The 26,072-nt window shown below is 40.3% G+C and overlaps 1 protein-coding gene and 1 long non-coding RNA gene across 9 annotated transcripts in view; one reads left to right on the top strand and one right to left on the bottom strand.

Annotated features, from left to right (window-relative positions):
- The window catches only part of TTK (TTK protein kinase), a 39,458-nt gene extending 36,468 nt beyond the window's left edge, over positions 1-2,990 (bottom strand). For 3 of the 8 annotated variants that reach the window (XM_043890245.1, XM_043890250.1, XM_043890251.1), the window contains exons 1-2: positions 2,342-2,517; positions 1,059-1,199 (exon numbers count right to left, since the gene is read on the bottom strand). In XM_043890245.1, coding sequence (XP_043746180.1) covers positions 1,059-1,197 — 139 coding nt within the window. In that variant the 5' untranslated portion in view covers positions 1,198-1,199; positions 2,342-2,517. Of the gene's footprint in view, positions 1-1,058; positions 1,200-2,188; positions 2,208-2,334; positions 2,519-2,969 lie in introns of those variants that run through there. The other 5 variants (XM_043890252.1, XM_043890253.1, XM_043890248.1 and 2 more) reach the window with 4 other exon arrangements.
- LOC122685457 lies at positions 2,536-21,893 on the top strand. The gene is made up of 4 exons (XR_006338401.1): positions 2,536-2,810; positions 17,771-17,952; positions 18,146-18,241; positions 19,968-21,893. It is a non-coding gene; the product is annotated as an uncharacterized LOC122685457 (long non-coding RNA).
- The last annotated feature ends 4,179 nt before the right edge of the window (positions 21,894-26,072 follow it).

Below are 26,072 nucleotides of genomic sequence, written 5' to 3'. Positions count from 1 at the left end.
CATTCAAAAAATATTTAAGTACCCACTACTTGCCAGGAACCATTCTTAGTTCTGTAGATAGAGCACCACAGATAAAAACCATGCCCTCATGGAACTCACATCCTAGGGGAGTAGACAGACAACAAACACATGAGTAAAGGAGATATGACATGAACTTGGGCAAACTCCAGGAGATGGTGAGGGACAGGCAAGCCTGGCATGCTGCAGTCCACAGGGTAGTGAGGAATTGAACGTGACTTGGTGACCGAACAACAACAAAGGAGATATGAGGTGATTACTGCCGTGGAGAAAAACAATACAGCAGGTTGCTATTTTAAATAGGTAGGTTAGGACCTACTGTATAGCATAGGGAATTCTTTGCTCAATTCTGCAGCCTGGATGGGAGGGGAGTTTGGGAGAGAATGGATACATGTATATGTGTGGCTAAGCCCGTTTGCTGTCCACCTGAAACTATCACAACATTGTTAATCGGCTATACCTCAATTCAAAATAAAAAGTTTAATTAAATAAATGGATTAGAGAGGGCCCTGCTGAAAAGACATTTGAGCAAAAACCTGAAGAAGGTATGAGTGGGCAGAGAGTAAGAACAAAGATACTGGGGTAGGGGTTGGTCTGACACACAGCAGACACAGCAGGGAAGTTGCTACGGCTGAAACAGAATGAGCAAAGAACAGGAAAGAAAGGCTGGGAGAGTAACAGAAAGGTTCTTCAAATCATATATTGTGTGGTTAGCCTTAAATTTATACACCGTTTTATTAAGATTAGTGAGGCTTTCTCAGATTGCACAAAATATGGGGGGTGGGGGGAGCGGGGGAGGGAGGAGTACCTACCAAGCATATCAGCAGAAATGACAGCTGCCAATAATGGAAGTTAAGAAAACCACCTTTCAGCACACTGTAATAGCATTAAGTTTCCTTTTTTAAGAAAGTGGAAAATTGTGGAACTATTTTCACACAAAAGGATTAAAACATAAAATGTTTGTGCTCTCACTGGTGAGCATCAGTCAGTTAACATTTCCTTCCTCTACCTCAGAGGGCACTCAAAACAACGCAACTCACCTGTAGTATCAGTGGAGGCCTTATTCAAGCTTAGCTCGTCAGTAAGATCTTCATTTTTAAATTTATTTTTAATATCTCTCACTTTGTTCATTATGGAATCAATTGTCAACTCTCTGCCACTTAACTCCTCAGCCTCCATTTCTAAGAAAAAAAAATAAAACGAGCTATTCATAATTCCTCCTTTTACTAGCATTAAAGGAAAAAAAAAAATGTTGCAACTAGCCTTTTAGAACCCAGGAGACTAAAACATTAGTTATATGAACACATCTCAAGACAGATATTATCAGGGTGGTACTTGTGAAGCTATGTGCACAAAAACAATTGCATGTCTTTGTCATCTGTCCAGCAAGGTTTCCGACAGGTAAGTATTCAGTACACTCCTTCTTTCCACAAGAACTTCAAAAAGGCATTGCACAAAAGGGAAGTTGCTGCCCCCTTTCAAACTTTCTTCTATGTCTTCCTTTCACTCTTTTTCCAGAATTATTTTCTCTGGGCCATTTGCAAATTCAGTCTTTTTTTTTTTTTAATGTGAAGTGTATTTGCTTGGATTCTGGTAGAAACACATTGGCATAAAAAAATCCTTTCGATAATGATAAAAACCATTCCTTTATTCACCTGCTTTATGTCAGTAAACCTGCACGTTGCAAGTGGTTACAAAGCAGAATACATACATCACAGCCCTTTATTCACAAATGGGATATCAGCAGGCTTATTCTTCTGTATATCTGGCAGAAGGGCGATGTGCTTGCTACCTTAATCATTCCCATACCAAGAATCTACGGTATTTGTACAGTACTGAGTACTTGTTCCTTCTCCACGGTGTTGATGTTTGTTTAGTCCATAAAGGGTCCGCAGTCTTTCTTCCCATCAATGTCATCTTTGTGATGATTCTCACACCCATCAATCCAGTAAACCAGGGTCACTGATATCAATGCCGCCCCCGACCTCGAGTATAGTTAATGAAAAGGAGCGACAAAGCGGGTGCCTGGTATCACCCCTTGAAGCCAGGTTCCAAAGGTAACTGTCAGAACCACGGCCACCTCTCCCGGTTCTAAAACACCATAGAAGAGGAGGAGTCTCCCGCAGAGGCCCTGGCAGGCCCCTTCTCCCAGCCAAGTCCATACACCTACCTCTCGCCTCCCGGGTCCTCGACAAATAAACCCCCGGCACTAACAGGAGGGCCTGCGGGGGCAGTGGGCCCGCCCCTCCCCCTCCGGCCTGTGAGCCGCACCCCACGCCCTCTGCCAGGCTCGGGGACCTCCCGCCTCGTCCTCACCGCTCACCGGCCCGCGCGGCTCGGCTCAAGGGCCAAAACACCCCGGCCGCCTCCGCCCCTCCGTTCGCCGCCAAGGCAGGACTCTCCGCGAAAAAGCGGAGCTGAGAAGAAAAGATGGGAACTCCAGCCCCTCTTCGCACACACGTTTGAATTTCCCCGCCGCTACCGACGCGGTCGCCTATTGGCCAGTGCTGGCCACGTGGAAGCGTCTGCTGTGATTGGTTGGTGCTCGCCGGCACCGCCCCTTTTTCTGCGACCGGATCGTCCCTCGCGGCGGGGGTCTTCCGTTCTGATTCCACCGGCTCCGCGACCCGGAAGTTCGAGGCACCGATAGACCAGCTTTCCGGCACCTTCCGGTTTAAAAACCAGGCCAGGTTTTTCTCCAAGAGGAGCCACTCCCGGGCCAAGTTAGCCGGTGAGAGGGAGATAGGCGCGCGCCGACGTTGCTCTCAGCATCAGGACCTTAAAGGTGCCTGGTGAGTCGGCCTTTTTCCGCCCCCTCCGCCGCCTCACTTATTGCCCCTTCAGGGTCCTCGGTGCCGGAGGATGTGGTAGGGGAGGGTTGTTTGCAATGCCTTCAGCCCTGCCGCCAGCTCAAAAGTCTCAGTGCTTTTTGTCCTTGAGTTTCCACCAACCTTAGACCTTCCACTGTCCTTAAATGACGCTTTGCCTTGTCTTTAAGCGGAGGTCCTCCCATTTTGTCAGAATTCAGCGCAGAACACACACGCCCATCGAGATTCTACGCTTGAACTCGCCTTATCAGCCTCCCTTCCTCCCTCCTAGCCTGTGCCACTTTAGAGCTCAAGTGCCCTCCGGGAAAGGCCACCTCCCTTGTCATCTCCGCGAGGGCTGGCTTGGCTGCTAAGTGTCTTTGCGGTAGGAGGCTATGCTGTCTCTCTTTGGAAACGAGACTCCTGTTGTACCAGCAGAATGACATATGCTCTGTGGTAGGAGAAGTTGGTCGGTTTTGTGTACGTGTAGGAAACTTAACTGCAGCTGTCCCTTGTTAACTCCAAAGCTTGTCTTTTGAACCCTCGCGTTCCCAGCTCTTGACTAGCCACCCGGCCAGCCTGAAAGCCCTTCCTTACCCAGTACGTTTTTTAATACCTTCTGGCTCTGTTTCATCTATCTTTGTTTCATCAGAGCAAAATGATTTACTGTATATGGTTGGCTCATGCCTGCCTTTGCATTGTTGAGTCCGGCACCTGCTTTTGCTGCTGCTGCTGTTGCAGAGAAAAGCCAGTCTGCTGGAACTGTTTCTTTGACTTGCTTTTCCTTGCTTTTGTTATTATAATCATACATAATGGCTTACCTCAGAGAATCGTGCCCTTCTGCCTGTTAAAGTGCCTTTGTTCAGAGACCTGTCCACCTCTAGATGGCAGGAAGGAGGAACATATACCCTGCCATTTTAGGAGATAGCTGCAAGATTAATGGCCTTTGTATTTTGTTTCCCCCCCCCCCCCCCCCCATCTCTGATCAATAAAAAAGAACCTGGCATCCAAACCCCAACAAGCCGGTTATTTTGAGACATTAGCATGCCATCTTCTCAGTCAGTCAGCTCTCAGAATAAAGTTGTATTCCTTGTCTCATCCCCCTCCTCTGCAATTCATTGGCCTGTTGTAAAGCGAGCAGAGTGAGCATAGACAAGATAACTTGTTTAGTCCCTAAGTCGTGTCGTATTCTTTTGCGACCCCACAGACTGTAGCCCGCAAGGCTCCTCTGTCCATGGGATTTCCCAGGCAAGAATAATGGAGTGGGTTGCAGTTTCCTTCTCCAGGGGAATCTTCCCAACCCAGACATCCTACCTCCTGCTTGGCAGGGAGATTCTTTACCACTGAGCCACGAATTTCTGTTGAGCTGATGGGCGCAATCCCAAAACTTGCATTTTTCTGAAAATACTACTGCTAACACTTTACAGCGATAGCCTCCACTCTTACATTTTAAAATACCGTCTACACATGAATGACTCCCAAATATATTGCTCCAGCAGACCTCTCTCCCCTGAACCCCAGACTCATATCCACTGCCTACCTAACATGTCCATGTAAAGTAGATATTATAGATATTTTAAAACTCAGATGTTCAAAATAGCCCCTGATCTCCCCACTCTCAATCTGCTTCTTACAAAATCTTCTCTGTAAAAGACATTCATAATTTTTTTTTAAGCCCAAAACTGGTGTCATTCCTAATCCCACATCTAATCCATAAGCAGATTGTGTCAGGTCTAACAACGTAATGTTGGAACCCTACCACTTTTCTCCACCTCCACTACTATTGCCCTAGTCTGAGGCACCTTCACCACTCACCTGGTTATGGTAGTAGCTTCCTGGCTGGTCTCCTTGCTTCTGCCCTCACTTCGGTTTGTTCTCCTGCAGAACAGTCAACTTCAGTGAAATCACGTCACTCCTTTGCTGGGCTTCCCCGGTGGCTCAGACGGTAAAGAATCTGTCTGCAATGCAGACACCCAGATTTGATCTGTGGGTCAGGAAGATCCCCTGGAGGAGAGCATGGCTACCCACTCCATTATTCTTGCCTGGAGAATTCCATGAACAGTGGAGCCTGGTGGGCTACAGTCCATGGGATCGCAAAGAGTCGGACACAACTGGGTGACTAACACTTCCACTTCAGAGCTCAGAATAAATGTCAAAAGTCCTTACAACGGTCTAGAGCTGCACTGTTTAGTATAGTAGCCATTAGCCACATAGGACAATTGAGCCCTTGAAATATGGCTATTGCAACTGAGGAACTAAATTTCTTAATTAATTAATTTTAATTTAAAAACATAGTACAATTATCAGAAGAATTTTAAGTGTATTGGAACAACCAGAGAACGTCAGTCTACTTTTTTTTTCAACTATAAATTTTGTGAGCTCTCAATTCAAATGAAGTACTTCCAAAGAGAGTTTAATTTGTGCTTTGAGTATACACACTAGATTTTGAAGATTTAGTATGAAAAAATAATGTAAAATAATAGATAATTTTAAAAATATTGATCACAGTTTGAAATGATATTTTGATATATTGTCTTAAAATATATTGTAAAATTAATATCCCCAGTCACAGACCAGAGGACACTAAGAAGATTTGCCAGATAAAAGCAAAGTGGTGTTATGGATTGGATACTGGAACAAAAAGTGGACATGAATGGAAAAACTGATGGAATTCAAGTAATAAGTAACTAAGGTTTAGTTAATAGTAAGTAACTAAGGTTTAGTTAATAGTAATGTGCCAGCGTTGGTTTCTTAATTTTGACAAAGGTACAACAGTATATAAGATCTTAAAAGAGAAATGGAGAGAGGCATGTACATCAATTCTCTGCACTACCTTTACAACTTCTGTGTAATCAAAAATTTCTCCAAAATAAAATTCTTAACATTTGGAATTTTCAAAGGAAAGGAGGGAGAACTTAAGAATATATTTGAAGGCACTATCGCCCAAAATTGTTCAAATATGGTAAAGGGTATAAACCAGCAGATCGAAGAAGCTCAACAAATCCGAAGCACAAGAAACTTAATAAAAGTTGCATGTAGGCACATGATTAAATTGCTCAAAACTAGTGACAGTCTTAAAAAACAACCAGAGAGAAAAGACACATACAAAAGAAGAATGATAAAGCTAACAGAAGACTCCTTATCAAAAACAACATAAGCCCAGAGACAATGGAGCAATATCTTTAAGTTCAAACAAACCTGAGATACATGGCAGATTTGACTCCACACTGCTGCAATAAAGCAAATATTGCAATAAAGTGAGTCACATAATTTTTTTATTCTCAGTGCATACAAAACACATATAAACTATTAAAAGTGGAATAACATTATGTCTAAAATATGTACATCCCTTAATTAAAATACTTTATTGCTAAAAGTACTAACAATCATCTGAGCCTTCAAAAAATCATAACCTTTTTGCTGGTTGAGGGTCTGGCCTTGGTGTTGCAGCTGCTGGCTGTTTAGGGGTTTGCTGAAGATTGGGATGACTATGGCAATTTATTAAAATAAGAGAGGGAAGTTTGCTAAATCAATTGACTCTCGCTTGAGTGAATGGTTTCTCTGTTCTCTGCATTATCTGCATGCAATGCTGTTTGTTAACATTTTACCCACAGTACTTCTTTGAAAATTGAGGTCGGTTTTCTCAAGTCCTGCAACTGCTGTTTCAAATAAGCTGATGTAACACTGTTGTCAGGACTTCCCTGGTGGTCCAGTGGCTAAGACTCCATGCTCCCAATGCAGGGGGCCCAGGTTCAATCCCTGATCAGGGAACTGGATCCCACATGCTGCAACTAAGAGTTCACAAGCTGCAACTAAAGAGCCTGCTTGCCACTACAATCCAGTGCAGCTAAATAAATAAATAAATAGGGTGCTAATGAGTGTGGGGCTTCTTTTAAAAATAAACACTTGTCATTTCAACCATCTTTAGTAACATCTTAACCAGAAGTAGATTCCATTTCAAGAAACCACTTTATTTACTCATGCTTATGAAGCTAGTTTTGTCCCAAGTTTTATCTTGAAATTGCAGCAATTCAGCCACATCTTCATACTCCACTTCTAATTCTTGTTCTCTTATTATTTCTACCACATCCATAGTTATATCTTTCACTGAAGCCATGAGTCTGTCAAAGTCATCCATGAGAGTTGGAATCACTTCCAAACTGCTGTTAATGTTAATATTCTGACCTCTTTCCTGAATCATGAATGTTCTTCATGGCATCTACAATGATGAGTCCTTTTCAGAAGGTTTTCAATTTACTTTGCCCAGATCCATCAGAGGAGTCATTCTCTATGGCAACTACAGCCTTATGAAGTGTATTTCTTACCCACAGACCTTCTGTGCCTGAGACTTCTGAAAATAAGACTTGAAAGTCAAAATAACTCCTTGATTCATGGGCTGCAGAATGGATGTTGTGTTAGCAGGCATGAAAACAACAGTAAGCTAATTTCACATCTCTATCAGAGCTCTTGGGTGACCAGGTGCATTGTCAATGAGCAGTAAAATTTTGAAAAGAATCTTTTTTTCTTTTTTTTTTTTTTTCTGAGCAGTAGATCTCAACAGTAAGTTAAAGATATTTAGTAAACCATGTTATAAACAGATGTGCTATCATCCAGGCTTTGCTGTTCCATATACAGAGCACAGGCAGAGTAGATGTAGCATGATTCTTAACAGCCCTAGGATTTTCAGAATGGCAAGTAAGCACTGGCTTCAATTTAAAGTCACCAGCTGCATCAGCCCCTAACAGGAGAGTCAGCCTTTGCTTTGAAGCATTGAAGAGACATTGACTTTTCCTTTCTAGCTATGAAATTCCTAGATGGCATCTTTTTCCAATAGCATGCTGTTTCATTTACATTGAACATCTGTTTTTTTAATGTAGCCACCTTTATTCATCATCTTAGCTAGATCTTCTGGATAACTTGCTGCAGCTTCTACATCAGCATTTGCTGCTTCAGTTTGTATTGTGATATCATGGAGACAAGTGTCTTTCCTTAAACTTCATGAACCCCCCTCTGCTAGCTTTAATTTTTTTTTTTTTTTCCTACAGGTTCCTAACTTCTCTCAACCTTCACAGACTTGAAATAATTAGGGCCTTGTTCTGGATTAGGCTTTGGCTTAAGGGAATGTTGAGGCTGGTTTGATATTCTACCCAGACCACTTTCTCTTTAGAGAAAAAGCAGTGAGACTGTTTAAAGCAGTAAGACTGTTTTTCTTTCTTATCATTCATGTTCACTAGAGCAGCATACTTAATTTCCTTCAAGAACTTTTCCTTTGTATTCACACTTGGCTAACTCTTGGTGTCAGAGGCCTAGCTTTGGTTGCCTATCTCTGCTTTTTACATGCCCTTTTCACTAAGTTTAGCCACTCCTCACTTTTGATTTAAAGTGAGAGCAAAGAAATTTGTCCTTTCACTTGAATACTCAGAGGCCACTGTAGAGTTACTAATTGTCCTAATTTCAATATCGTTGTGTCTCAGGGAATATGGAGATCCCACAAGAGAGATGGGGGAGCTGCTGGTTGGGAAAGTGGCCAGAACACAGATTTATCAATTAATTTTACTATCTTATATAGATGTGGTTCATGGCACCCCAAAACTAGTACAATAGTAACATCAGAGATCACTGATCACAGATCACCATAACACACAGTAATGAAAAAGTTTAAAATATTGCAAGAATTATCAAAGTGTGACAGACAAGTTTGAAGCAAGCAAATTCTATTGGAAAAATAGTGTCAATAGACTTTCTCGATACAGGGTTGCCACATACCTTCAATTTGCTTTAAAAAAAAAGCAGTATCTGTGAAGCACTATAGAATGTATGCCTGTACTGACGAGAGAAGATTGTCAACCTACAGCTGTATAGGCTATGAATATATTTTTCACTATGAGGGAAAAATAAAGATGTTTTCAGACATCTGAAAGTTGAAAGCATTAGTACCAGTAGATTTGTATAAGAGCTATTAAAAGAAGTCCTTCAGACCAAAAAAATTCTGAATATACATAGAAACCCAAAAACACTGAAGATGGTAAATATGAGTACATATAAAAGACATTTTTCTTACTTTAAAAATCTTTTTAAAGTATACAAAGCATAAAAATAATAACAATAACAACATGTTGTTAGGTTTATACAAAAGGAAAACAAATGACACTAAATGCTCTAAGGCCAGGGGGAGGGAAGGTGTTTTTGCTTAAGGTTTTTCTACTTTATGTCAAGTGGTATACTGTCACTTGTGAGAAGTTAAGAATGCATTCTATAAACCTCCACAGACTACTACTATAGCTTTTAGCTACAAATAGTTCTTGACCACTTGAAATGTGACTAATCTGAAAGGAAATAGCCTACAAGTGTAAAATGCACATCAGATTTCAAAACCATAGTGGAAAAAATAATTTAAAATTTCTCATTAATAGTTTAATACTATTATGGGTTGAAATGATAATCTGAATATATTGAATTAGATTTTTAAAGTATTAAAATTAATTTCACCTCTTCCTTTTAACTGCTTAATACAGCTATTAGAAAAATTATAAATTATATATGTGGCTCACATTTTATCTCAGATAGTGTTGTTAAAAACTCTAAAGCAGTAAAAACAGTATGAAAAAAAACCTCTGAATTCAATAAAACACTGAAAACCAAGTAAAACTAAATAAGCAGACAAGTAAAATAAAAAAATTTATGGCTAAACAGTGAACAGAAGAGGAAAAATCAAAATGTTAAATTAATAAAAAATGAAGCAGAAGTCAGGGAAAAAAGACTAAAAAAAGAAAATAGAATTAAATCAACTCTATCAATAATCATATTAGGTATACATGATGTATTAGGTGTACATGATTAGGTATAATCATTATTATAGGTTATAATAGATTATTATTTATTATTATAGATTAGGTACATATTAGGTATATACATGATTTATTAGTTATGCTTGATTAGGTATACTTGATGCTGAATCTGAAACTCCAATACTTTGGCCACCTGATGCGAAGAACTGACTCATTGGAAAATACTCTGATGCTGGGAAAGATTGAAGGCAGGAGGAAAAGGGGATGATAGAGGATGAGATGGTTGGATGGCATCACCAACTCAATGGACATGAGTTTGAGTAAACTCCAGGAGTTGGTGATGGACAGGGAAGCCTGGTGTGCTGCAGTCCATGGGGTCGCAAAGAGTCGGATACAACTGAGCGACTGAACTGAACTGAACTAATACATGATCCAAACACCCCCTGGAAAGGATAGAGATTTTCATACTGAATAAAGAAGCAAAGCCTACAATAAACCGACTTTAAATATGAAGAAACAAGTAGGATAAAAATAAAAAATGTAAAATGATATACCATGGCAACACTGCTAAGTGCAGAACTAGAAAGACCTAACTTGGTAGAGATCTATGAAAACAGATGTAAGCGTTTTCAGTTATTGAGCTCTCTGATCATTTAGGTCTTTGACCACTGATCTAAGATATATTTTGAAAATGTTCTCAAATATGGATCCAGAGCGGGAACTTGTCAGAAGTGAGTACACCTGTCCTGTGGAAGTCTGCCAGTCTTCCTTCATTCTATCCCATTTTCTCTGTCTCTGCTTCAGTTGGCAGCACTTCTGCTGGTATAATCTCATTCTTTTTTTTTTTTTTTTCATCTATTTTTATTAGTTGGAGGCTAATTACTTTACAATATTGTGGTGGTTTTTTGTCATACATTGACATGAATCATCCATGGATTTACATGTATTCCCCATCCCGATCCCCCCTCCCACCTCCCTCTCCACCCAATTCCTCTGGGTCTTCCCAGTGCACCAGGCCCGAGCACTTGTCTTATGCATCCAGCCTGGGCTGGTGATCCGTTTCAACCTAGATAATATACATGTTTCGATGCTGTTCTCTCGAAACACCCCACCCTCGCCTTCTCCCACAGAGTCCAAAAGTCTGTTCTGTACATCTGTGTCTCTTTTTCTGTTTTGCATATAGGGTTATCATTACCATCTTTCTAAATCCATATATATGTGTTAGTATGCTGTATTGGTCTTTATCTTTCTGGCTTACTTCACTATGTATAATGGGCTCCAGTTTCATCCATCTCATTAGAACTGATTCAAATAAATTCTTTTTAATGGCTGAGTAATATTCCATGGTGTATATGTACCACAGCTTCCTTATCCATTCATCTGCTGATGGGCATCTAGGTTGCTTCCATGTCCTGGCTATTATAAACAGTGCTGCGATGAACACTGGGGTGCACATGTCTCTTTCAGATCTGGTTTCCTCGGTGTGTATGCCCAGAAGTGGTATTGCTGGGTCATATGGCAGTTCTAATTCCAGTTTTTTAAGGAATCTCCACACTGTTCTCCATAGCAGCTGTACTAGTTTGCATTCCCACCAACAGTGTAAGAGGGTTCCCTTTTCCCCACACCCTCTCCAGCATTTATTGCTTGTAGACTTGTGGATAGCAGCCATCCTGACTGGCGTGTAATGGTACTTCATTGTGGTTTTGAGGTGCATTTCTCTGATAATGAGTGATGTTGAGCATCTTTTCATGTGTTTGTTAACCATCTGTATGTCTTCTCTGGAGAAATGTCTGTTTAGTTCTTTGATCCATTTTTTGATTGGGTCATTTATTTTTCTGGAATTGAGCTGCAGGAGTTGCTTATATATTTTTGAGATTAATCCTTTGTCTGTTTCTTCGTTTGCTATTATTTTCTCCCAATCTGAGGGCTGTCTTTTCACCTTGCTTATAGTTTCCTTTGTTGTGCAAAAGCTTTTAAGTTTCATTAGGTCCCATTTGTTTATTTTTGCTTTTATTTCCAATATTCTGGGAGGTGGGTCATAGAGGATCCTGCTGTGATTTATGTCGGAGAGTGTTTTGCCTATGTTCTCCTCTAGGAGTTTTATAGTCTCTGGTCTTACATGTAGATCTTTAATCCATTTTGAGTTTATTTTTGTGTATGGTGTTAGAAAGTGTTCTAGTTTCATTCTTTTACAAGTGGTTGACCAGTTTTCCCAGCACCACTTGTTAAAGAGGTTGTCTTTTTTCCGTTGTATATTCTTGCCTCCTTTGTCGAAGATAAGGTGTCCATAGGTTCATGGATTTATCTCAGGGCTTTCTATTCTGTTCCATTGATCTATATTTCTGTCTTTGTGCCAGTACCACACTGTCTTGATGACTGTGGCTTTGTAGTATAGTCTGAAGTCAGGCAGGTTGATTCCTCCAGTTCCATTCTTCTTTCTCAGGATTACTTTGGCTACTCGAGGTTTTTTGTATTTCCATACAAATTGTGAAATTATTTGTTCTAGTTCTGTGAAAAATACCGTTGGTAGCTTGATAGGGATTGCACTGAATCTATAGATTGCTTTGGGTAGTATAGCCATTTTGACAGTATTGATATAATCTCATTCTTATTGCTGACTTCAACTGACATGGATGAGTAAATCTGTGAGTAATCTTCATATGGAGATCCTGTCCAGATACAGGATAGGAACTGGCACTCCTTCAGGACACACTTTCTCATTTTTGCAGTATGGAATTTCTTAACAATTCCCTCAGGAAAGTAAAAATAGAATATAAAAGAATTTAAAATGTATTTAAAAAAATATTTTCAAAGAAAGAAAAAATGAAAAGCAGCAGATGAATAAAAAAAAATCCCCAAAGGTTAAATAAAAAATAATTAAAAAAAAACACAAGCAATTCCTTCAAGGTATCTCTCTCCTCTTGCATTTTATTATAAGCAATGAGGAGAAACCCTGCTGCATCTTCACCTTCAAAATTTGTGTAGAAGTAACCTCTGCTAAGTATCCAACGCCATCCCTTGCAAGTACTACCTTTCACAAGGCACTAGAACACAATTCAGCCAAGTTCCTCATCATTTTATAACAAGGATCATTTACCCTTTAATTTCCAATCATATGTTCCTCATTTCTGTCTGAGATTTCGCCAGAAACACCTCTCATGTTCTTTTTTCTACCAACATTCTGTTCCTTGTGATAATAAAAGCTTCCTCTAGTCATTATAGTTCCTTCAGTTTATATCTCCTCTTGTATTTAACTGTAAGCAATAAGGAAAATAAAAAACAAACCAAGGTGTTTGTACCTTCACCTCTTTCAGTCTGTTTGTTTCCTCTTTGCTTTTTGAGCTCTCTCTACAATCACCTTTAACATCCGTATTTCTTTTTTTTGTTGTTTGTCTTTTATTTTTTATTTTTTGTCAGGTGGCACAGCCTGTGGGATCCCAGTTTCCTGACCGGGGATTGAATCCCGGTCCTTAACGATGAAAGCATGGAACCCTAACTACTGGACCATCAAGGAATTTCCATAAAATCCATATTTCTGTTGTTGTTGTTTAGTTGCTTAGTCGTGTCAGACTCTGTGACCATGTGGACTGTAGCCCACCAGGTTTGTCTGTCCATGGGATTTACCAGGCAAGAATACTGGAGTGAGTTGCCATTTCCTTCTCCAGGGGATCTTTCCAACCTAGAGATCAAATGCTTGTCTCCTGCATTGGCTGGTGGATGTTTTTTTTTCACCACTGCACCAACAAGGAAGCCCCATCCATATTTCTACCAACAGGCAATTTGGGATTTTTCTAGCATGTACCTCAAAACTCTTCTAGCCTTGACCCACCAAAGCCATTTCTGCATTTTTAGGTATTTGCTTCATCAGCATCCTACTTCATGGTACTAAAATCTGAATTAATCTTCTTGGGCTGTCATAACAAAATACAGTCAACTGAGTGACTTAAACAACAGAAATTTATTTTCCCACAGTTCCGAAGGCTGGAAGTCAGAGATCAAGGTGTCAGCGGGGTTTGTTTTCTGGGCAGGCCTCTCTCCTGGGCTTGCAGATGGCACTTTCTCACTTTCTCAGTGAGTCCTCAGATGGTCCTTCCTCTGTGCACAGGTGGGGAAAATGAGAGAAAGATCTCTGGATGCCTCTTCTCTTCTTATAAGAGCACATCATATTGGGGGGCCATATGAATTTTGGGGAGACACATTCAGTCCATAATAATTGTAATATATATACAGTGACTCAGATATATATGCCAGTATACATAGTGACTAATATGGTTATACATAGATATTATAATTATTTATAATTTATATTACTATATATATATAAAACAATGTAAGTATATATATATGTGGGTGATGATTAAAGTAACTTTAATGGTGGTGAATGGATAAAAACAAAATAAACCCAAATGATTCATCTTATCCAGAAGCCCCAAATATTTAGAAAATATATGAAAAATATTTGAAGCTCTTGAAGATGAATGTGCTATTCCATATTTTAGCCTGTTTGTGACTCACTCTTCCCTAACTGTCTAGTACAACCTACCATTTCTTTGAAAAATGCACATTCCTCCAACATTTATTGGAGAAGGAAATGGCAACCCACTCCAGTACTTTTGCCTGGGAAATCCCATGGACAGAGGAGCCTGGTAGGCTACAGTACATGGAGTCAAGAAGAGTTGGACACGACTGAGCAACTTCACTTTCACTTTTCAGTCTTACGCATTGGAGAAGGAAATGGCAACCCACTCCAGTGTTCTTGCCTGGAGAATCCCAGGGATGGGGGAGCTTGGTGGGCTGCTGTCTATGGGGTCGCACAGGGTTGGACGCGACTGAAGCGACTTAGCAGCAGCAGAAGCCAATATTTCTGAGAGTCCCTTGAGTTTTTCAGATGTGTTCATGTACAAGAACATGTAGCTACTATATAGGATGTAATTGTCTTCCTTTGTGTGTTTAAACCACCCTTCTCACAGTCCTCTTTGGTTTGCAGACATCTCTGTCATTTTTCCCTGTTGCATGACTATTACTGAGACTCTATTAAACTAGGGGTTGTATGTGTATGTGTGCCAAATTCCTCAACATAGGGCTATTCTCATGTGAAAGGCTAGTAGAAGTCTTAATACTCATGAATCTCCTGGGAGAGGCAGTTGCTAGATAGTCTTGACATGGAAATCTCCAGCAAAGAAGAGGAAACCAAAGCCCTCCACCACCAGTGTCTTACAGGGTGTCCCATCTTATGGTCTCTGGCATGGATAGGAACTGAGATAAGAGTCAAAGCAGAGGCATCACATGTTAGGATAAAGAGTGCGCTTTCTGGTGGAATTAGGGTTACTAGTGACCCACCGGAACCAGCTCTAAAGAATTTAAGTTTCTTGCAGACTTCCCTGCTGGTCCAGTGGTTAAGACTCTTTGCAGTGCTTGTCATGCAGGAAGCACAGGTTCAGTCCCTGGTTGGAAAACTAAGATCCCACATGACACGAGCTGTGGCCAAAGAATAAACATAAAGAAAAGAGTTTAAGTTCCTTAGATACTGGGGGAGAGTGCTGTTAGAAAGTAGAAATGAAATATCTCACACATGTTATTGCAACTTCTCAGATCACAGCAATCCCCTACTTATAACATCCCTGGCTTTATAGGATCTTTGGGAAGTTGTGCCCCTTCCCAACATCTCTAAGGTACTGCATGGGTTGGCCCTTTCTGATTTTCTGTGAGCATCTCATCTCCCTCTTTCTTCTCTCCCACTAAGCTCTAGCGTACTTTCTTCTCAGTTCTTGAACACACCAAATTATTTCCTGTGTAAGGGCTCTATTTAGTATTGTTGCTTTTGCCTAGAACACACACCTTAAGTTCTTCAGCAGTTGGCTCCTGTCCATCTTGCAGGTTCCTGTTCAAATAGTTATCTCTTCAATGAGGCCTTGTGGTTTTTCTCCATCCCATCACCATGCTTTATCTTTTTACAGTACTCATCACTATCTGTAGTTATCTTGTTCAATTATTTATCTTTGTGTTTATCATCTGTCTCCTCCTACCAAGTGAGCACCGTGAGATTAAGATCCTTCTTTGTTTTCTTATCCAGTGTTATGCCAAAAACATTGAACAGCATCTAGTGTATTGTAGGTAGTTATTAGAAATTGTTGAATGAATAAATGGATAAACTTGTTTATGCCTCTTGCTTGACAGGCTATGAGGTCTTTAAGAATTTACCAAAATAAGTCTTACCCTACTGTTGAGTACAGGGAACTCTACTCAATTCTCTGTGGTGACCTACATGGGAAGGAAATCCAAAAATGAGGATATGTGTGTACATATAACTGATTCACTTTGCTGTACAGAGTACACTAAAACAACATTGAAAAGCAACCAGACTCCAATAAAAATTGATAAAAAATATGACCTGCTCACTACTATACCTTCACACATTGAGGATGTACTTATTAAGTACACATAATAAATATGTGCTGAATAAAAATGAAAGAGGATAGCAAGTCCAGGGGCACCATTACAAACCAGAGGCTAAACCATTCGGAACAGATAGTAGTTCTCTATAGTAGCATCTGCCATCTGTGCGTATGTGAGCCTGTGTCTAGCTCTCAAAGGAACTCATCAGCTGGTAGCTGCATCCTGGGTCGTCTCTCTTTAACTGTTTCAAGTGTTTTCCCGAAGATACCCCAGAACATGGCCTCTGCTGTAGTAAGCTGAAGGCTGAGTGGTACTGGGAGAGACCCCTGCCCTTCAGTACTCGCCCTTCCCTGACAGCTTTCACCATGTGCAGCGTGTCCCAGCGGCTGCTGGCCCTGGGATCCCGTGAGTGCCCTGATACGTGAGCTGTATCACATACCCCACCGGCAGAGACTTGCTGCTTCCTCTGTTTTTTCCAAGGACTGGGTCATCTTGTCCACATAGCTAACTTACTTAGAAACATTGACTTCTGCAGGCGGTGCCCTCATCCCACCTGGTTCCCAAGGAAGTGCTGGGCCCGTTTCTGAGAACAGCTGGAATCCATGGCTGTACATTTCAAACCGGTCTAAAAGCGCTTTCCTTTTGGTGTGGGTGTGGCTTTATTGTTAACTTTGAGATATACTTTTGAACACTGGGATCTCTGAAACTACTAGATCCATAGAACTGTAACTGTGAAAGTAACTTGCTTGCAACTTTTACAATTAGAAATACTTTCCAAATAAAACTTGTCTTGAGGGGAAAAAAAAAGACTCCGTATAATGCTGGTCCTCAGCCCCTGAGGTGTTCCCTTCGTTGTTTCTGAAAGTCACAGGTGTGGCCTTCTTTGTGATCAGGAACAAATCTAGCCTCACTGGGGACTGCATTTCTCCATTAGGGGTCCCCATTGCTCTCCAAGATCCTGTGCCTCCAAGCTCCTCGTTCTTTAGCAAATCTGTGGTTACTTCACTGAGCACAAAGGACTTTGCTATGCTCTGTGAGGCTCTTAAAAGTTTGCAGCACTAAAGCTTGGAGATCGGTGGCAAATTAGGGTTATCTGTCTGTCCTTTGTAACTTTCAATATGAAGGGTCAAGAACAATGCAGTGTGAGTGTGTGCACCTTATGTTTTATGAAGTGTTCAGTACATGATTTTTCAGCTTTTACTTATAACCTTCACTTGGACCCAGATATAAATTAGGGGACTGGGTTGGGAACAGCTGTAACAGTCACAAAGCTATACATACTAACGATCTTTCTCCTCTGATGATTAGGCTTCCCTCCTTCTGCTCTTTGACTTCTCTTGCTGAAGACTCTATGGCCCTACTTCAATTTGACTTATGTCTGACTATCTCATAATTTACCCCAAATGCTTACAGTCCTGGGGCTTCCCAGGTGGCACAGTGATGAAGAATCCATCTGCCAGTGCAGGAGACACAGGTTCAGACACAGTTGAGTTGGGAAGATCCCATGGAGGAGGAAATGGCAACTCACTCTAGTATTCTTGCCTGGGAAAATCCCATGGTCACAGGAGCCTGGCGGGCTACAGTGCATGGGGTCACCAAGAGTTGGACACAACTGAGCGACTAGCATGTACAAGCATGCCTACAGGCCAGGCAGGAGATCAAGCTCCCACTCTTTCCCATAGGCTCTTCAGGCCCCAGGAAAATAGACTTGCAATTCCCAGATGAGCTCTCACAGGCTGAGTCTGCTTCTGTTGCCCACAGGTTTTCTACACTGATGCAGAAGAAAATCTTCAAATCAACTTAGCAGAGACAAATCTTCCAGTCACATAAAGCCACCTCCCACGTCCTTGCCAATAAAGGCAGCCAGCAGCAACAGAAGCCACGAGGTGTCAGCAAGAGGAATTTAAAGGCCACCAGAGGGAACACAGAGGGTGGCTCAGATGGTAAAGAATCCCTGCCATTGCAGGAGATGTAGGTTCAATCCCTGGCTTGGGAAGATCCCGTGGAGGAGGAAATGGCAACCCACTCCAGTATTCTTGCATTAAGAATCCCATGGACAGAGGAGCATGGTGGGCTATAGTCCATGGGTTTGCAAAGAGTCAGACACGACTGAGTGACTAACACTTTCACTTTCAGAGGGAACACAGAAGCCAGTCGCTGCATAGGAAGGAAGTTGGCTTTAAACAATTCTGCTGAAATTCTTCCATGTTACTCCTCAAACTGGGCACACAGGTTTGTTGTTAATATATAAGTATATTGACTGGAAGGATATACATACACAGCATTAAAATAGTTGACTTGTGGCTTCCAAAGGGGGCAGGGTAGGATTGGGAGTTTGAGATTAGCTGATGCAAACCATTATACACAGGATGGATAAACAACAAGGTCCTACTGTAAAGCCCAGGGAAGGATAATCAATAGCCTGTGATAAACCATAATGGAAAAGAATATGAAAAAGAATATATATATATATGTTTAACTAAGTCACTTACTATACAGCAGAAATTAACACAGCCTTGTAAATCAACTATACACTTTTCTAAATAAAATGTAGCCTTTTACTTTAGTTTCACAATGAGAAGATAATGAATAAAATTGAAGATTGCTATTATATATCTGAGAGCCTAACAGGCTAAGATTGTCAGCACAATAATCTCTTGATCAAACCAAGAAGTCATAGCTAATTCTCTTCAATTCCTGGTTCAGTTTGTGAATGTGTATGTTAAAAGTCAAAACAAAGGACTAGCAGAAGCCCAGGTCACAAATTTAAAAGTCAAGAATTATATTTGTTTGTAATCTCTAAATCACTTGAAATCCAACTCCACACCCCTGTCTTTTTTTTCCTCATGGTTTATATATATATATATATTTTTTTTTTTAATTGAAGGATAATTGCTTTACACTGTTTTGTTGGTTTCTGCCCTACAACATCGTGAATCAGCTATAAATACACATATGTCCCCTCCCTCTTGCCATGCGCCTTTCTGAAAGCCTGGAAAGAAATTAGTAATAGTTGGGGCCCCACCCACACAAGACTGAACCTTGTGTCTTGATTATCACTAAGATTCTGGAGGGCACCTCTCATCAGTCATTTGCTCTGCTGCTTTTGTCCATGTGCGGGGCCCTGGAATTGTCAGCAGTTCTGATAGTAACTGTGCAGAAAAGACAGGCTTCTAAGAGACCTCAGAAAGAGGCCAGCTCCTCTCAGGGTCTTGCCACATCTTGCCTCTGAAGCAAGGAGACGCTAAGGGACTGGTCACCTATTTAGGATGAATAATTTCAAAAAAAAACCCATCAACATGAATTCTAGAAGACATTTAACTAAAACATGGGCAATTAACTTCATAACACTGTGCCAAGATGATAAGCATAATAAACCATACTCTGTATCACTTTTCTGTACACCTGAAAGCTAACACAACATTGTAAACCAACTATACTCCAATATAAAAATTTAAAAACTTTTTAAAAGTTAATAAAAAAGTTAATATTATTGAACGTGAAAATTAAAGAAACTAAACATGAACACGTTGTTTTCTCCTGTATAAATATGCAAAATATATCAATATGTCTTAAATAAAAATAAGAATAAAGACAAAATTCAACACTTTAAAGGGAGCAGTATTCTGAAATCCTAAAATAATTTCTGAGGATTAAGTATAAGACATGCAATGGCTAAAGTCTTTTCTAATTTATTTATTTATTCTATTTAAAATTATCTTCTAATTATATCCCCATGAGGGGCTTGAATTAACTTACCTGAATACATAAACTAGCTCAAGACTTTTGATCAGTTAAGAAAAAAATTTAATACAGTATTTTGTTCTCATTAAACATATTTATTCTATTTTATTCTAATATGTATTTCTAATATAGTTCTTCTTACACAATTGAATGTATATCATTTTGTTAGGAACAACGTCCTAATGTTTTCACATCGTTGGTTTTTATTTCAAAGCTTCGGAAGGACATGACTCACTCGGAGCACCCTGAGGTGGCAAAGTGCTCTTCTGGGGCGAGGATAAATTACCCACCCACAGCCTCTTGCACAACCATGTGTCCCCGCTGGTCTGATTCAGGTGGCACTTGCACCATGGTCATCCAGGAGGGCGACAGCAGCTGTCAGAGGCTCGCTCCCTTCTTTACCTGGTAGGGTAAGGTTGCAGGACTGGTTCTGCCACGGATGCCTCAGGGCCGAAGAATGGAGGAGCAAGGGCCCTTTTCTCTAAACAAAAGTCAGGCTGAGAATCCTAAGTGGTGCCTTTTGCATCAACTCTGCAGGAGAGACAGGAAGAAGAAAAAGCAGGTGTTGGTCAAATGATAATGTTGGTTTTGACGACATAGGTTATCTTACAGAAAATAGATCATCTTGAACTGTGGTGTTGGCGAAGACTCTTGAGAGTCCCTTGGGCTGCAAGGAGATCCAACCAGTCCATCCTAAAGGAGATCAGTCCTGAATATTCATTGGAAGGACTGATGTTGAAGCTGAAACTCCAATCCTTTGGCCACCTGATGCGAAGAGCTGACTCATTTGAAAAGACCCCGATGCTGGGAAAGATTGAAGGAGGGAGGAGAAGGGGAAGACAAAGGATGAGACGGTTGGATGGCATCACCGACTCAACGGACATGAGTTTGAGTAAACTCTCCGAGTTGGTGATGGACAGGGAGGCCTGGCGTGCTGCAGGCCATGGGGTCGCAAAGAGTCGGACACGACTGAGCGACTGAACTGAATGAACTGAGCTGAACTGACTTTTAAAGATGGAAGGAGACGGAAAGAGGAATAGTAATTCAAGAGGGAAATAGAGCATAGTACCTTGATATTAGTGAGTGAAATTGATGAAATTGATTTCTATTCTCTGAAATAGGAATTTAAAAGTTTAGGTATTTAATAGCTGGTAATTTAGAATTCTGAAGGGTAGTTGTTTGGGAAAGAAATACATCTTATTATATGATCACATCAATAACCTATACCAAAGTGTAATAATAGTAATAATAGCAATCTGTCCTAACTTCCTGAAGGAAATAGCAAGAGAAACAAAAGATGATCATATTTTGTATTTGTAAATAATGTTACAAGTTTCCAAGGTATTTCACTTAAACGGTTTCATTTAATCCTCATGCCAGTTTTAAAAATAGGCTGCCCAATTTCTTTGTCTTCATTTTGCAGGCAGAGGATTGAAGCCTAGACCAGCTTGGTGGTTTGCCCTGGGTTAAAATCCGGGAAATAACAAAACTAGGACTAGAGCTCTTGGCTCTTGCTTCCCAGGTGTTGTTTTTTCACTTCTGAAGGAGTGATCATTCCTGATTCCACAATCTCTGTCACTGAAAACAGCCATGAGTTTCCAGAGTTGAGTAAAGCTTCTCCAGGCTTTGGTATCACTCACAGTACTTATCCCTAGTGAATGGATACTGTGTGTGGTTTTCCCTTTCTGTGTACTGTCAACATAACATGGGAATCAACCTAAACAATTCAGCTCACAACTTTCCTTTGGGTCTGTCAAGGGCCTCCGTCCTCGGTCATGGTTCAGCTGGCAGACAACGGAACCATCTGCACCAACCCAACAGCAGCGCTTCCACCTCCTCCACCCTCCGACCCAGTTTCTGCCCACAGCTGGCACCACAGCAGGCACCTGCATATACTGCAGAATTTTTTGAGTTTGCTTTCAACCTGCCACCAACCCCCAATCTCTCTTTCACACACACACATGCATCCCTTACCACACACAGATGTACACACACACACACACACACAAGCATTCTAGGGGAAAATTTTTGTATTGCTTTTATTACTTTAAATAAATAAATAAAATGAACCGTAAGTAAAAGTTAATTATGGGGTAAGATTGGCTTCCCAGGTGGCACTAGTGGCAAAGAACCTGGCTGCCGATGCAGGAGATATAAGAGACCTGGGTTCAGTCCCTGGGTTGGGAATATCCTCTGGAGGAGGGCATGGCAACCCACTCCAGTATTCTTGCCTGGAGAATCCCTTGGACAGAGGAACCTGGCGAACTACAGTCCATAGAGTTGCAAAGAGTTGGACAAACTACAGTCCATAGCGTTGCAAAGAGTTGGACATAACTGAAGCAACTTAGTATACATGCATGGGGATAGCACAGAATGCTCAGGTTATAGGAAATTCACAAACTTTTGATAACACATCTGTTAACTCAGTTTCTGGGTCATGTGTTATTCACCACTGAAACAGAAATATGTGATTCTAGAGAACTTCCTTGGTGGTCCTGTGGCTAAGACTCAGAGCTCCCAATGCAGGGGGCCTGGGTTCAGTCTCTGATCAGGAAACTAGATCCCACATGCCTCAACTGAAAGATCCTGTAGAAAGAAAGAGAGTGAAGTCGTTCAGTTGTGTCCAACTCTTTGCGACCCTGTGGACTGTAGCCTACCAGGCTCCTCCATCCATGGGATTCTCCAGGCAAGAATACTGGAGTGGATTGCCATTTCCTTCTTTAGGGGATCTTCCCGACCCAGGGATCGAACCCAGGTCGCCCATATTGCAGGCAGACGCTTTACCCTCTGAGACACCAGGTAAGCCCGTATGATCAACTAAAAGATTCTGCGTGCTGCGACTAAGACCTGGTACAGCCAAATGAATAAATATTTAAAACAAAAAAAAAAAAGAAACACATGATTCCAGGTCGAGGAGAAATCAGAGCTGACCAAGTCTTTGCATTTATGACCCTCGTTTCCTTTAACTCTTTCTTCAGTGGCCCTTTTCTTGGTACTGCCTTTTCTGAACATTGTATTTTAAATGGGTCACCAAGTGCCCAAGGCTCACCCCAACTCCCACACTGCCTATTTGCCTGCCCTGCTTCATTTTTCTCCACAGTATCACCACCTGAAATACTGTAGATTCTACTTGTTTAGTTTTTCATGTTTGCCTCTAAACTTCTCCACAACAATAGGAATAACTGCCCAATTTGTTCACTACTATATTCCTAGAACCTAGAACAGTGGCTACTGAATATTTATCAAATGAACAAATGAAGGTTATCATTTTGGCACTAGGTAGCAGTCATCCCTCATTTTTTTTCATCTAAGATTGAAACCCTAAACTCCTGTGAAAATAGCATAAAGCTTTAACTCATAAACAGAAAAAAAGAAAATAGCAGATTTGGTAAAATGGAAAGACTGTATTAGACCAGTGATTAGAAAATTTCGCTTTCATCTTATTTAAGCCACTACCCAACTGCAATTTTGGGCAAGTCAGTTTACTTCTCTAACATTTGACCTCAGCCTGTTCTCTAAGAGAATGTCTTTTAAGAAAACCAAAAGTGAAGTATCAATATATGATATTTCATGAAATTGATATTTTCCAAATCTGCAGAAAGATATTGTTGGTATTTATAGTGGTGGAATCTTTTACATGCAAAATATATATGTTTTATCTAACCAAAATAATGTTTGTAGATGTTGTTTGTTTCCATTTTGTAAAATCGATTAGAAACTTTAAATCTAAAAAATCTGAAAGAAATTAATTTTAAGTTAAAAAAGAAAGAACATGTATAATCACCTTCATATATCTCTTTTTTAGGTTCCAGCTTTCATACTCTGGGTTCTTAATCTATTAACATACCCTGCAATTTGAAAATTGCTTTTATCATGAATCAGCACTATTTAGCTTCTTGTTTAAAAAAAATCTTGGATGTAATAGACTACATTTTGGCTTTAGCATTATTCATTTATTTTATCCTTACTCTCCACACTCTCTGGGCATTCAAACAATTTTAATACATATAATCATGCTTATATTTTAGAATACAGAATCCAGCAATGTTTTGTTTAATATGAATATTTTAATTTATAGGTTTGTTCCATGTAAGTTTATTAAGAATGCTTTAATTTGCAGGTTTGTTTCTTATATGTAACTTAGTTAACTTACAAATGAGAGAGAACAAGAAGACAGAAGAAATCTTTTGGTTTCTGGGTTCACACGTACAGTCTGTGAGTCCGCAGGGCTCAGAGGCTGAGGTGGCTGGCTTCTCTTCATGTGTGGTCTTTCACCTTAAAGGAAACTAAATGGGACCCTTCAAGTGACCACAGTAGCACTCTATGAATGCTGAGTGGCAAGGCCAGGTCTGAGAGCATGAATGCCCAGGCATGGTTGGTCAACTACGTTAACTTGGAACACACATACTCCATTAAGTGTTGCTAAACTTCTAATTTTCCTTATAGCCAAACATCTAGATACAAACATGCAGGTTCTCTTAGTGATTATTGTTATTATCCTGACTTGGCAGTTAGAGATATTTGTGACATTTCAAGTAATTGGGCCATTTGGTTATCAAAAGCCTCAATATACAAACACTTATATAAGCATCTGTTTCTGTCTTGTTTACTGATGTCCCCATGGGCCAGTGCTGACACGTGGCCAAATCCAGAGTGGATTTCAAAGGGGAGCCACAAGGATCCCCAAGGGATCCAAGGGGACATTAATATGGCAATCTACCACAAGATCATAGAAAATGTTAATGTATTATTCTCTTAAATAGTTATTAAAATGGGAGCATATTTTGTCAATTAAAGATGTCATCAATCTCAATGCATGGATTTCATTTTCCATATTTAGTATTTGTATTTATTTATTTCCTTTCAGTATTTTTCTCAAAGCTTAAACTTTTTATCTGGTATTGGGGTATAGCCGATCAACAATGTTATAGTAGATTCAGGTGAACAGGGAAGGAACTCAGCCACATATAAACATGTATCCATTATCCCCAAACTCCGATCCCATCCAGGCTGACACATAACATTGAGCAGAGTTCCATGAAAGTATTTTCTTCTACTATCAATGTCATTTTGTGTTTCATTGAGTTCATAGATTTTTTTAAAAACAGCATTGCTCTTTCTTTTCTCACATTATTTCTGCTCTGGATTTCATTGAGGAATCAATTAACAATATAGTAACAAATATGGAGAGTCAAATGTGTCAGTGCTTTTAAATTTTTTGTTTAGTGAAGAAAGTTAAGCATGTCAGTAGATCAAGGGAAGGTTAATAGTTTTAAAGCATTGTTATGGATGAAGTCCTAATTGTAAAATACTGTAACATACAAACAAATAACTTCGTATGCCACACAAAACACATCTGTAGGCTGAATTGGGTCCAAGAGTTCAGTTTGTAAACCTTGCTCAAACTAAAAATAACTGCTAAAATGAATAGTTTAGCATAACAAGCCCAATATTTGCTCCATGCTAAGTGGTCCAGATAGGTCTTCAGAGAATTTAGAATGTTAAGGTTTTCCACTATCTGCCATTTTCAAGATGAAATCCCCAAACTAACTTGGAGAAAAAAATCAACCGTATAGTAGACTATTACAGAATTTTATACATATTCGCTAGTGATTAAAAATCAGTTTGATTTATACAATTAAAACACTATTCAAGAAAACTCGAATGCAAGTCTTTTAGTCAGAACAATTTTAATTTCATGGCAACTGATAGAATTGGTTAAATCAGGCCTGTTTCACCAGTAATCACAGGTAATCACTTTGTTTGTGAAGGCAGAAATGGGATGGGTGGGGCCCTCAGAAGTGTGGTCTGCCAACCAACATCAGCATTACCTAGGAATTTGTTAGAAATGCAAAATCTTGAGTACCATGCCAGACATACTGAATCAAAATCTATAATTTAACAAGACTCCCCAGGGGCCTGTGTGTATGTTAAAGCTTAAGAGGCATCAGCCCAGGATACGTTTCTTGGTTAAATGGTGTCATGTTCAAAGTCAATGGGAAGGACCTTATCAGTAAGCTTTTGATGGGAGATGTGAGCACTTGTGGGGATGTGTGTGTGGCTTCCCAGGTGGCGCTAGTGGTAAAGAACCCACCTGCCAATGCAGGAGACATAAGAGACGCAGTTTTGATCCCTGTGTCGGCAAGATCCCCTGGAGGAGGACAACACACTCCAGTATTGTTGCCTGGAGAATCCCATAGACAGAGGAGCCTGGTGGGCTACAGTCTATAGGGTCTCAACAAGTTGGACACGACTGAGTGACGTAGCATGCATGTGAGCACTTGGATCAGGGTACTGGCTCTTGTCATCCTGCTACAGA

The sequence above is a fragment of the Cervus elaphus genome, chromosome 28 (genome assembly GCF_910594005.1).
Source record: "Cervus elaphus chromosome 28, mCerEla1.1, whole genome shotgun sequence".
NCBI lineage: Eukaryota > Metazoa > Chordata > Mammalia > Artiodactyla > Cervidae > Cervus > Cervus elaphus.
This window is presented reverse-complemented; position numbering and strand designations above follow the sequence as displayed.